The 13,432-nt window shown below is 31.2% G+C and overlaps 1 protein-coding gene across 1 annotated transcript; it reads left to right on the top strand.

Moving 5' to 3' along the window:
• The first annotated feature begins 2,535 nt into the window (after positions 1-2,535).
• On the top strand, positions 2,536-5,660 carry LOC124844926 (single-stranded DNA-binding protein WHY1, chloroplastic-like). The gene is made up of 7 exons (XM_047321944.2): positions 2,536-2,906; positions 3,212-3,312; positions 3,405-3,497; positions 4,058-4,152; positions 4,494-4,567; positions 4,860-4,948; positions 5,362-5,660. Exons 1-7 carry the CDS (start codon positions 2,684-2,686, stop codon positions 5,479-5,481), a joined length of 795 nt encoding a protein of 264 aa, XP_047177900.1. The 5' UTR covers positions 2,536-2,683; the 3' UTR covers positions 5,482-5,660.
• The last annotated feature ends 7,772 nt before the right edge of the window (positions 5,661-13,432 follow it).

Below are 13,432 nucleotides of genomic sequence, written 5' to 3'. Positions count from 1 at the left end.
CTATACTGAGTTTACAATACTCGATTACGATAATACTTGTTAGTGAGCAAAAGCTCCTTCAACAGACGCCTAACTTGAGCGTCAGAGTGCCTTTGCAGGTACCTCCCACCCCTCTGTCAAGAAGATGGCCGAGCGGTCACAACTGGGAGAAACCGAGCGACTCCAGCAACCAGACATTCGGAACAAGGAAAGCACATTAAACAGGTCAGTACCTCGGTTCCACAACATCCACACCGAAACACCAAGTAATATTTTTACTTAACACTTCTTTGGCAAGCCAAGAAAAAGGATGAAAATAAACACTAAAACTTTAACACATTTTAAAACTAATAAATTTCAAAAATTAAAAAAAAATCATTAAAACCATATGTTTAAAAAATGTACATGCAAAAATTTCAATCAATAATTTCAAATTTTCTATATCAATTTTGAGTATTTTGTTGTTAGAAAAAAATATTTTTATAGAAAATATATAACTTATAAGGTTGTGATATAATTAGTGATGGTCCTACTAGGAATCAAATCTCTAGAAAATATATTTGTGAAAGAGAAAAAGACAAATTTCTCTATAATAATAATAATTAATTAAACTACTTTTTGATTTTACACTTTGGACTCCAACCTTTTCTACACTAGAATATTTCTTTCTCTAAACTAAATTATCTATTCTTTTATATATATATATATATATATATATATATATATATATATATATATATATATATAATCTTCTTTAAGATGAAGAAAATATAATTAACTAGTTCAAAGTAATTTATGTTTAAAGGTCATTATTTAAGTTCTTTTATCTTGAATAAGTTTGTGGAGATGAACTTGGAACTACAAGTGGATGATGATGGGTTTCTCTAAATCTAATTGATATATTGATTAGAAGACTATGTCTATATACTAATTAGATGAATTTATTAATAAACACTAATTAGATGAATTTATTAATAAACACTAAATGAATATGTCTATACACTCATGAGACAAGTTTAGCAATATATATTAAATAAGTTTGTCTATACATAAATTAAGTGAGTTTATTAATACACATTAGATGAGTTTGTCTACTCACTAATTAAATGAGTCTTACAATAGACATTACACGAGTCTGAATATATATTGATTACACGAGTATAACAATACATATTATATGAATGTATTCGTATACTAATTAAATAAGTCTAGCAATATATATTAGGTGAGTTTGTGGATGTATTGATTAGATGAGTCTAGTCATACACATTAGAGATTCTTTAAATATAGAAAAAAATTTGCATGAGATTGTCTATACAATAATTAGGCGACTATAACAAAAAATATTAGACAACTCATTTCATGCGTTGATTAGACGAGTATAGAAAATTATTAGGCAAGTTTATAAATACATTGATTAGATGCGCAAAGAAAAAAATATTAGACGAGTTTGTCAATGTATTGATTAAACGAGTCTAATAATACACATTAGACGAGTCGTTCAAATATTGATTAGAGAATTCTAACAATATACATTAAACAAGTCTTTCCACACATAAATTAGACAAGTCTATTAATACACATTAGAAAAATATGTTCATTCACTCATTAGATGAATCTTGAAATACACATTAGACGAGTCTATTCATACATTGATATGATCAAACGAGTCTTACAACATATATTAGACGAGTTTGTTCATACACTAATTAGACTAGTCTAACAATATACACGAGTCTGTTCATGCAAATATTAAATGAATATATTAGTACACATTAAAGGGTTAAATATGTTTTTAGTCCCTAAACTATTGACCGTTTCTGGTTTTCGTCCCTGTTCCAAAGTAAGGTACAATTTAGTCCTCAATCTTTAAAAAACGTTCGTTTTAGTCGAAAAAACGAACGTTTTGAGGACTAAAACGAGGACTAAAAACAAAATTTTGAGGACTAAAACGAACGTTTTTCTAAAGAATGAGGACCAAATTGTACCTTACTTTGGAAGAGGGACGAAAACCAGAAACGGCCAATAGTTTAGGGACTAAAAACATATTTAACCCCACATTAAACGATTCTATCCAATTTATGATTAAATGAGTCTTACAATATACATTATACAAGTTTGTCTATATACTAATTAGACGAGTATAACAATACACATTAGATGAGTGTGTTCATATACTGATTAAACGAGTCTAACAACACATATTAAACGAGTTTGTCAATGCATTAATTAAATAAATTTGACCATACATAATATGTTCATACATTGATTTGTAACAAATCAACTATATATTTTTATGTATCCTTTATACTTTTGGTGAATTTACTCTATTTTTGTACGTATTTTATTTTTTTATAAATTATTTATTTATATTTTTATAATTTATTAATTTTCTAAACTTATAAAATTAATTTTACTCAAAATTTAATTATAAATTTAAAAATATTTATTATTTTCTTTAATTTTAATTTTTCTTAATAAAGATATAAATAAACCTCCGCGTTTACGCGTGCGTTTAAAACTAACTTACATTGAAAAACAAACCCAATCAATCTAGACTAGAAGACATTTTTCCCAAAAAAAAAAAAAGGAGAATAATCTACAGGCAAACTCACAAAGACCGGGGAAGGCACAGGGTGCCAAGAGAAGCGGCAGAAACAGAAAAGATAGAGTGAGAGTGAGAGTGAGAGGGAGACGAAGGAAGATGTCCAACTTGCAGTTTCAACTGCACTCTCAACCATCAACCTTGTCATCTTTGTCTTCATTATCGTCTTCTTCTCTTAAGCTATTAGCAAACCACTCTTTCTCCCCAAATTCTCTTCCTTTTAACCCTCCTAAACCCTTTTCCCTCAGATGTCGCCACTCTGACCTCTTCGACCAGAACACCTTAGCCTCCTCACAACGACCCACAAGACCCACTGCTTCAGGTACAACCTCTTTTTCCACAACCCCATTTTTCTTTTTCCTTTCTTAATTGCTCCTACAAAACTGATATTAATAATAACTAGAAAAACATTTGGGTTTCTCAGAAACCTAATTGAGGCTTGATTTTTCCTATTTAAAAATCTTATTTTTAGTACTTGGGAGATGAATAAAACGTGTTTTTGTGCTATGTCTTTTGTGGACATCCCCAATAGAATTGTGGGGTTGTTACGAAATACGCAAAGGTTTTGTGTTGTGTTCTGTTATTGTAAAATGCACTTATTTGTTTTCTGGTTTAATGTGTGCTCAGTTGGAGCTTTGCCGCCTAGGGTTTATGTTGGTTACTCCATTTACAAAGGGAAGGCTGCGCTTACTTTGACTCCTAGGCCACCGGAATTCGTGCCGCTCGATGTATGTCTATTTTCGTTTTGATCCTGGCTTTGGTTGGATGTGCCATTATGGACTTGTGAATTCAGCATTTAACTATGGGGGATTTTTTGTAGTCAGGGGCATATAAAATATCCAAGGAAGGTTATGTGCTGCTTCAGTTTGCACCTGCGGTTGGTACGCGCCAATATGATTGGAATAGGAAGCAGGTGAGTTGTTATGATTTTCTGGTGATATCTACGCTGATGTTATATTTCAAAACCAAGAAGGCTTTCTTGGTTTTCGGTTGGGAGGTCTCAATTTTGTTTGGAATCTTAGTTTAAAATGGAAGAAAAAAGAGGGCAACTTTTGAAAAATGGAGTTCATTCACACTTAGGGGTAAAATGAACTTCATTCAAACTTAAGTTTGCAAAAAAAGAGTTCACTCAAACGTAGGTTTGCAAACTCTAATCTAAACATGCACGAAGTTGTTAAGTTCTCTTAGAGTATTTTATCAGTCCGTAAATAATATAGCACAATTAAGACATTGCCCAATAAAACCATATATGCCATTTGATTAGAGTTAGAGTATTATATTTTGCAGTTTAGATAGGATATGAACTGCAGAGTGCATTGCACTTAGAGTTCACAGTATTTTTAGACAAAAACCGACTTTGCTATTTTGATATGTTTGGAAGTTTTGGTATAATTTTTTTGGATTCGGTCTGTTGATATTCTCTTGTGGTTTAGAAGTGTAAATTTCTGTACTACTGTTTTTACTTGAATGCAGGTGTTTTCCTTATCAGTGGGTGAAATGGGAAGTGTAATAAGCCTTGGTACAAGGGAGTCCTGTGAATTTTTTCATGATCCTTTTAAGGGCAAAAGGTAGTTTGTACACCATACCCTTCTAATTATTGGAATTTGTAAATTTGTAATGGGACTGACATTATCCTTGATCAATGATAATTTCTTGATGCTTTGATTATCTTTTGAATAAGAATCACATTTTCTTTAGTGGATTTCAGTCTCTTTGAATAGAATTAATTGATCTATATGACCATGTGACTGATTCATACTTTACTGTTTACGTTATTGCATGTTGTTGAATATATTTTTCCATTTTACCTTTAGCTATGTGGGTGGATTATGGGGAAGGGGCTCATATTTTTATGTCATAAGTTTTGGCTGCTATGCTTATTCACATTTAAAATTATCTTAATATGCAGTGATGAAGGTAAAGTCAGAAAAATTTTGAAGTTGGAGCCTCTTCCAGATGGTTCTGGGCACTTCTTTAACCTAAGTAAATACTCTTTCTTCATATTATTATATTTTTATCTTATTTTATTTCCTTGCCATATTTATGTCGCTGGGACACTATGTAATGTTTTTGGGTTCATTGAGTCCATGACATATTGTGAGAACTACATCAAGCTCCCACTGTGCTGCATTATTCCAAAATTGATCAATCTTAATGTCATCATTTTCAAATATAATTTACCTGACCCACTTTTTATAAATGCCTGCTATATAAATGAAGATAGTTAAATGCCTGTATTTGCTTCAACTCTGACTTTATTGTGGCATTTCTGAAGGTGTTCAAAACAAGCTTGTAAACGTGGATGAAAACATCTATATCCCTATTACAAAAGCAGAGTTAGCAGTTTTGAGCTCAACTTTCAATGTACAACTCTCTCTCTCTCGCTCTCATTTCCTTATAATGTCAATTTTCAAAATCTGCATTGCCATGATTCTCTTGTAGTTCTATTAAAATATTTTGTAGCAGAAATGATTGATCATTAGAGTAGTAACAATGAAAATCTGCCTATTGTAAAGTTTGCCGTAATAGTTGGCTAACATTAGTCATGAAAATTCTATTGCCTAGCCACTACTAGGAACATATCTTTCAGTGTTAGGTATAATGAAGTACATATCTTTCTGTATAACATGTCATGAAGTCAATACAGATTTTTTTTCTTCTCGCATGGAGAACATTTCCTGCCTTCGCAAATGTAATCTTTCCTTTATGCATACAACCTAATTACTATTTTGTTTATATTGACTGTACTTTTGAAACTTTAATTTTTTTCTTTGTAGTTTATCATGCCATACCTTCTTGGTTGGCATACCTTTGCAAACTCCATAAAGCCAGAGGACACTAGTGGAGTGAATAATGCCAACCCAAGATATGGAGGTGATTATGAATGGAACAGATAGAGTTGTATTTCACCGCCCTCACCCTCTGAACTTGGAAATATGCTAAAGCATTGCATTTTGTTAGCTAAGAATTGTTTTAGTGATTCCTAATTTTGAGTTTTTATTCTATTTTTCTTCTTGCTAGTGGAATTTAGCCCGAGGATGATATTACGGTTGAAAAAGTTGAAATCATTAGAGAATTTAAAGTGCGTAAAATGATATTTATGGAAGTATAAACCCTTACACATTTGATTAATTATAAAATTGGCTGGTAGGAGCAATCATGCAAGACCAATTATTTTGGTATTAATTAATGAGGCAGGGTGCTAATTTGTTTTTGGTTGATCAATAATTTTAGTGATTGTATTTTACACGAAACATTTTGAATAACAAACTGATCAGAAATTGGGTGACAAAATTGCTCGATTTTGATAGAAAATGCGATAATATTGGTAGAAGTATTTGAACAGTTACATCGTATATTTCCTCCCAATATTTAGCTTCTGAGTAATAAAAAGCCAAAGAATACTAAACATTCATACCATATATATATATATATATGTATGTATATATATATATATGTATATATATATGTATATATGTATGTATGTATGTATATATATATGTATGTATATATATATGTATGTATATATATATATGTATGTATATATATATGTATATATATATGTATATATGTATGTATGTATGTATGTGTGTATATATATATATATATATATATGTATGTATATATTATTGGAAGGTGGAACTTTGAGGGATGAGTTCTTTAAATGTTACCTATATATTTGATAGGTTCATGGGGGAAGTTTAAGTAAGAAGAATAAGGGAGACAGACAGTTATAGGAGTCTGAGTGGGGCTGTTGTAAACAGACTATTATATATAGTCTGTAGAGGGTTGTTTTCATTAGTTTTTTGGAGTTTTGATAGAAAAGGGAAGGGAGGGACAGGTCCTCTCGAAAGATCTGGTGTTGTGTGTTCTACATTCTGGTGCAGACCAAGTTGTTTGGTTTCACTGTAAGATCATCCAAGAACCTGTCTTGGAGTTCTTTGAGGAAGTAATAAAATTTGGGTACCTATCAATATTACTGGACGGTGGAACTTTTATGGATGAGTTCTTTAAACGTAAGGGATTATTGTTTTAGTCTTTTGGAGTTTTGTTAGAAAAGGGAAGGGAGAGATAGGTCCTCTCGAAAGATCTGGTGTTGTGTGTGTTCTACGTTCTGGTGCAGACCAAGCTGTTGGGTTTCATTGCAAGATCATCTAAGAACCTGTTTTCGAGTTCTCTGAGGAAGTAATAAAACCTGGTACCTATCAATATTATTGGAAGGTGGCACTTTGATGGATGAGTTCTTTAAACGTAAGGGACTATTGTTTTGAGCAGTGTGATTAAAGGGTGGTATTTGATTAGGTAAAAGGAGAATAAAAGTTATCATTGAAACCACTCTATCATTTTCTCAAGTAGAAAGTTAAGAGTTTGATTTTGTAATCACTTTTTTCATTTCTATAGATAATGCAAATGTTTTGATCCTAAGTTCTGAGATAATATTGATATGATTAATTATCATATATGATGAATTGTTTGTCCTAGACTTTGGAACTGTCATTATTTTTTCTTTCTAAAAGTCATCTGGTTAAGAGTAAAAGGAGTATTTAAATTATCCTTTATTTCAATTCTCAAGTTATGTGAGATTGTTGAATCTATCGGAACAAGTATTCTAACCTACGTATAAGGAGAACAAGGATTGATCTTTAGAACTAGTTTTTAATTCTAATTGAGGATAAAGAGAATAAGGATTCAGTTTCTGAATCAGTTTTCCATCCTTCATAGTTGAGAGCCAAGAGCCAAGGAGGAGAATAGGGAGCCTTTGAAATCACTTTTTTATTCTTCTCAATCCAAGGTTAAGGGAACAAATTCGTCTTTAAAATCACTTTTCCATTTCTATACACCACCAATATTTACTTCAAGTTCATAGAAATAACATTTTTCTCTCCCTTGAAATAATTATCATATTTAAGATATTATTTTCTTAGCTCGAACTTAGAGGGTTAAAGAATACTATAGGAGGTCCCGGTAAAAGCCCTATAGTTGAGGTCTAAGGGCATCTTGAAAGAAGTTGAAGGTAGCACATTCCTTCTTTAAGAATAAATCGAAAAGCTGCATATAAATGAGACAAATATGGAGTGGAGAATGCTGAGCTTGCTAGTGCCCATCTTGAAGGTTATGATGAAGGTTTTAATAAGGTAATGCGTCAAGCCATTTTGTTTGCACATTCAATACATTTAAACCATTTGACCTAGGAAATGACATCATTCACGAGGACGTAGTCTCTGACTAATTTAAATGTATTTACATATAAGTGTATTACTACTGGATTTATTTGATAGAACTTGTAATTTTACCGTGACTACTAATTTTAATATGATTTAATAACGTGTAATGACTTCGATTTAATCTGTGTATAACTTAGATTTATTTATTCTTTTAATTTTTTGTTCAAATATGATTCAACGATGTCAACAATCAAATTTTTAAATATTTATTGAATTGTGTGACCTGATGTAATTAGTCGTAGTAACATTTTCATTATCTCATTTATTTGTTAAAAAAAAATTCATTTTCATCTCCAAGAGCAGTGAGTATACCCATTTCTATGTTCCTACCTATTTTCTTAACGTATCAATATTAATTAATTAAATTTTATAAAAGTTAAAAATTATAACAAAAAATATATAATATTATTAAATATTTAATGTTAAAAGGATGCATTCTAAATGTCAAATATCTAGAAAAAGTTATAGAAGAAATTATAATAATATAAATTTTAAATTAGAATATCAAATAAAAATTTAATAAAAGTGAAATAATTATATAAAATCTTAGATAATTATACGTAAATTAAAAATTTCATATTAACAAAACATTTATTAATTTTGCAAACATTAAAGAAATAAAATTGATGGTTAAAAATTATTTTTTAAAGTTTATGAAAAGAAAACACATTTAAGTTTAAAAATATTTCTAATGTCTCTTTACTTCTTTTCTCAAAATTAAAATGAAATTTATTTTTTATACATTAATAAAGATTTTAATAAACACTTAACCGAAACTAGAAAGATAAACAAATAATAATTTAAATTTAACATAAATATCTCATTTTCTGTATTTTAATCTAGATGTAATAATCAAAATTTGTAACCATGACATTAAATTATTATATTGTAGTACATGAAAAATATTTACACAATTATAATGATAAAATTACATTTATGAGAATAAACTAAAATATAAAAGTAATTATATAAAAGTCATCAAAATAGTAGTATTTTACATGATTAAAATAAATAACATATAAAAATACTAAAAAAAAAAGTAAAAATGATCAAATGTCTTAAAAGCAATTTGGTGCACCATTAAATAAAATTGCAGAAAGAAAAATAAATGTATAATTACGGGTATGACAAAATGAAAAATAACTAAGATCTAATAAAGCTATTCAAATATCAAACTAGTCAAAATGTTAAAAGATAATGAAAATTATTTTAACAAAATAAAAATTCTCCAAACAAAATAAAAAGTAAGAATCAAGAGAATAAAGAATTAGTTTTTTTATATTACCTAGTAAATGAAAAATTTACATAATTGAATACTTGAAATTGAGAGTCAAACAAAAAATTGAAAAAAAAAACTATTTGATTCAATATAATTGATAATACACCATTTGATCATAACTGCACAAAGATCGTGAAAAGAAGGAAAATAACTTTGGGACATAAGTAGATTATGTAGATACAAAACAAGCCAAACAATTATAAAAGAAAAGGAAAAAGTTTGTATTGAAAGAAAAAAGAAAGAAAGGGTTATATGATAATCAGGAGTAAGAGAATAACACACACATACATCCACACACACGCACACCCACATACATCCACACCCACACATACACATAAACCACCCACCCACTCACACACACCTCCACACCCACACTTACATCCACACATGTAGATAGACCCTGATATCCAAGCTTTCTGGAAATATGAATCCCTCATTCCTGAACAGAGATAACTCAATTGACTTGTGAGGAACAACATCTTTAACTTTCATCCAATACATAAACCTTTCTCTAGCTTCGCTGTCACTGATCCACCCTGAAGGACTTGCATTTCTTTCGGATGGAGAAATGTTATTGGTACGCCTAGACGAGGAAGATGATGCCATTTTCACAAAATTCACGAATCACCTTTCACAAAATTTTCTAAGGTTTTGTGTGTTACAACTCTAGTCGTGGTATACATATATAAAGGTGCAAAACAAATAACCAATAGGCCCTTATTTAAATTTTCAAATACAAAAAGCCCAAAAACAGAGATATCAAATCGATTTCATTATGTCCACACTTGACTTTTGTATGACAACATATTGTTGTAAAAAGCTGACAAAATAGTATTTCCTGAGGCGTGTAGAGTCATTGTCCTTAAAGACTTATCCGCGATGTGTTGCACAAGTCCCCCAAGATACAACAGGAACTTCTCAGAATTTCTGAGGATCTCAGAACTAACAAGGATCTCTCAAAGGAGTATAAAAATAACCCAAAATAATTTTAGAAGAGGAAAAGGAAAAAGAAGAAAGAGAGAAGACTGATTTAGGTGTGTTTTGGAAAGGAGGAAGAACTCTCTATTTATAGAGCTAGGAGAGAATAAAACCAATAAAAGAAAATAAAACATTAAATTTTGAACGTTGGAGCACTTAAGGAATTTTTTATCGTTGCTCAAAATTCTTCCTGTTGGCAATAAAGCACATTAACTTTGCCAAATACAACTTTGCAATAAAACGTCTTTTGTAATCAATGTTTTACAACATATTTAAAAACAGAAACACACATACAATAACATAATTGATTCCACACTTAATCCAATCGATTAAAAATCGTAAAAATTGATTTTTACATAAAGCAATCTCAATCAATCAACAAACAATTAATCATCAAACAATCATTCAGATACATATCATACATAATGCAATGTGAAAATGATTGTTACCGCTTGTAGATACTCAAGAAATTAGATGTAATCAAGTTAGCTCATCCTTGAGTTCTGTACTACTATAACAACTATTGCTCCTTTCTTGCACAACAATTAAAAGGTTTTGACGCTGGTACCCATTTGAATTTGGGTCCTGTCTATTTAGTAGCAGAAAGTTGTTTTTTGGGAATCCATTTGTATCTTCCCTTTGGAACACCAACATTTCTAAAATAACAGTTTCTTACTGTGTGACCAAGTGTAAAAGCATGCATTAGTAGGAGGTTTACTCAGATCAATAAATTTCTTTGAGTTTATCCTATTACTTTTAGCCTTATAACCAATACCTTGTCTGTAGATAGCTCTTCCAGATGATATCAACACATCATTAAGATTTTCTTTGCCTTGAGTGAATTTTGCCAATGTGCTGGTTAAGTACTCAATTTTCTAACATGTAGAGGACAATTCTCACACTCTTTCTCAATAATTTGTACTTCAGTCTCTACTGTCTTTGTAGATTTGAGAGCTTCTTCAAGATCTTTTTCAAGCTTTTCATTATCCTACACAAGATTATCAATTCTGTATTTATAATCTCTTCTCTCAGATGATAATCGATTGACCTTGTACTGAAGTCACATGGCCTCTGCATGAATTTCCTGAAATGCATCCAGTAGCATGTGGTACTTGACTTCTATTGGTTCATTTTCAAAGCCATCATCACTGTCATCATCAGATTGTGCCGAGCCAGCCATGAAGCATAAATTTGATTCTTCTTCATGATCACAAGCTTCATCACTAGAAGAATCTGTATCACTATTTTCCCAAGCAATATAAGCTTTCCTCTGCTTCCTGTTCTTATCCCAAGGATACTTGGAGAATTCTTCATGCTTGTTCTTCAAGTCTGGGTAGTCAGGCGTGATATGAACATCCTTTCCATATTCATAGCATTGAACAACGTTGCTTCTTGAATTCTTCTTTCCTCCTCTTGAGAAACCTGCATTGTTAGTTGTAAACTTTTTATTTTTCATGAATCTGCCAAATTTTCTTACCATCATATTCATCATTTCTTTTTTTGGTATATCTGCATCTGAATAGTTTCAGGTTCATGAATCTTTGTAGCTTTCTTGCTTGTGGCTTTTAGAGCAATCGATTTCTTCTCTTCAATTTCTTCTTCCTCCTTTAGCCTTCCAAGCTCCAATTCATGTTCTCTCAACTTGCCAAACAAAGTTTCCATATTCATGCTTGTAAGATCTCTTGATTCAGATATACTTTCGATTGCCAGCTTCTATTGAGGCTTTTCAAGATCTTTATGTCTATTTCTTCTTTATCAAACACTTTCCCGAGAGCCATGAGGTGATTGACTATGTGTATGAATCGTTTCTGTACCTCATAGGTCGTCTCACCAGCCTTCATCCTGAATAACTCATACTTTTGTATAAGAGAATTCTTTCTGGCTCTTTTGACTTCGTCTGGTCCTTCATGTGTCACCTCAAGAAACTCCCACATTTTCTTGGCAGTCTTGCATTGTGATATCCTGAAAAATTCATCCATGGTTAGTGCAGAAGCAATAACATTTCTAGCCTTAATATCATATTGAGCTCTTCAGTTCTCATCTTGAGTCCACTCAGAAAAGTTTTTAAAAACAATTTTTCCGTTAACAACATGAGTTGGCTCAAATGGACCGTTTAGAGTTGCATCCCAAACTCCTTTATCCACAGATTCAAGAAAGATTTGCATCCCAATTTTCCAGACAACATATTTTTCTCAAGCAAATGTAAAAACAAAGTTTTCTTTAAATCTTTTTCGCAAAGTGGAATGCCTTTAAAAGCTTTCTTGAAACGCAAGGAAAAAGATTTGTTTATGCAGTGGAAATTAAATCGATTGAATACAGTAAGAAGTCAACTGAATAAGAGAGTGCAAGGATAGAAAGATCAAACGCTGAGTTTTTATACTGATTCGGCCAAGCCTACATCTAGTGTCCTTCCAACCATATAGGAAGCCAATGCATTATAATGATCAATGTTTTTACAACAAGACTTTTATAACGACCTCACGTCAAAAATATAAAACACCTCTCTAACCCTCTAATAAAAATATAGGCATATACAAATAGACAAGCAGCAAGAATCCCTTCTCCTATAGTCTAAACCCTTTGAGCCACCCTCAAAGTCAAGAACGCAACACGCTTTTCTTCCTGTAATCACAATAGGAACCTCAATCCAATCTTCACAAGATTGTAGCCTCTGATCTCTCAGTTACACCCAATGTGGAGATATGATCAACCTTTGCAAATGCAGTTAATTTGCTCTTCAAGAATCCACAAGTAGATGATCACCACGGTCACTTCTTGTTTCTTGGAGCTCTTTCTCTCTTTCTGTAAGAATACACTTTTTGCAAAAGATATCACAAACTGTTAGATTCACAAAAGTTCTTACAGAATTCCAATTTGCGTCTATTTATAGATTTTCACACTTCTGACGCATTTTAATCGACTAAACTACTAATGCAGTCGAATATAGCAATTCAGTTAAAGCAGTTAGCAGCAATCAATGTAGTTAATTGAATGTACAATTAATGCAGTCGAATCTCATTTAATGCTTGGTCAAAATATTTAAAAATATAGCCATTGTACCATTTAATACAAACATTAACAGAATTTCAAAACTGTAACAGACTTAGTCGAATGCACGTTGCATGTAATCGACTATGTAACACAGTTAACCAAAGTTTTGAAAAACTTTCACTTTGAAAAATCTCACAGCACACTTTGAAAATGGTTTGTGCAAAGCCACGAGTTTTAATCGACTCACTTCATAATGAAGTCGACTTAAAACAACTGTTTTGCCACACAATTAAAAGTTCAACATAAGTGCTTGTGGTTTTCCTTTTATAAAACATTAGACATGCATTCACCAATAAAATCAATTATATAGCACAG

The sequence above is a fragment of the Vigna umbellata genome, chromosome 1 (assembly GCF_029865625.1).
Source record: "Vigna umbellata cultivar VRB3 chromosome 1, Vumbellata_1.0, whole genome shotgun sequence".
Taxonomy (NCBI): domain Eukaryota; kingdom Viridiplantae; phylum Streptophyta; class Magnoliopsida; order Fabales; family Fabaceae; genus Vigna; species Vigna umbellata.
The sequence above is the reverse complement of the archived record's forward strand: the minus strand, read 5'-3'. Positions and strand labels throughout refer to the sequence as shown.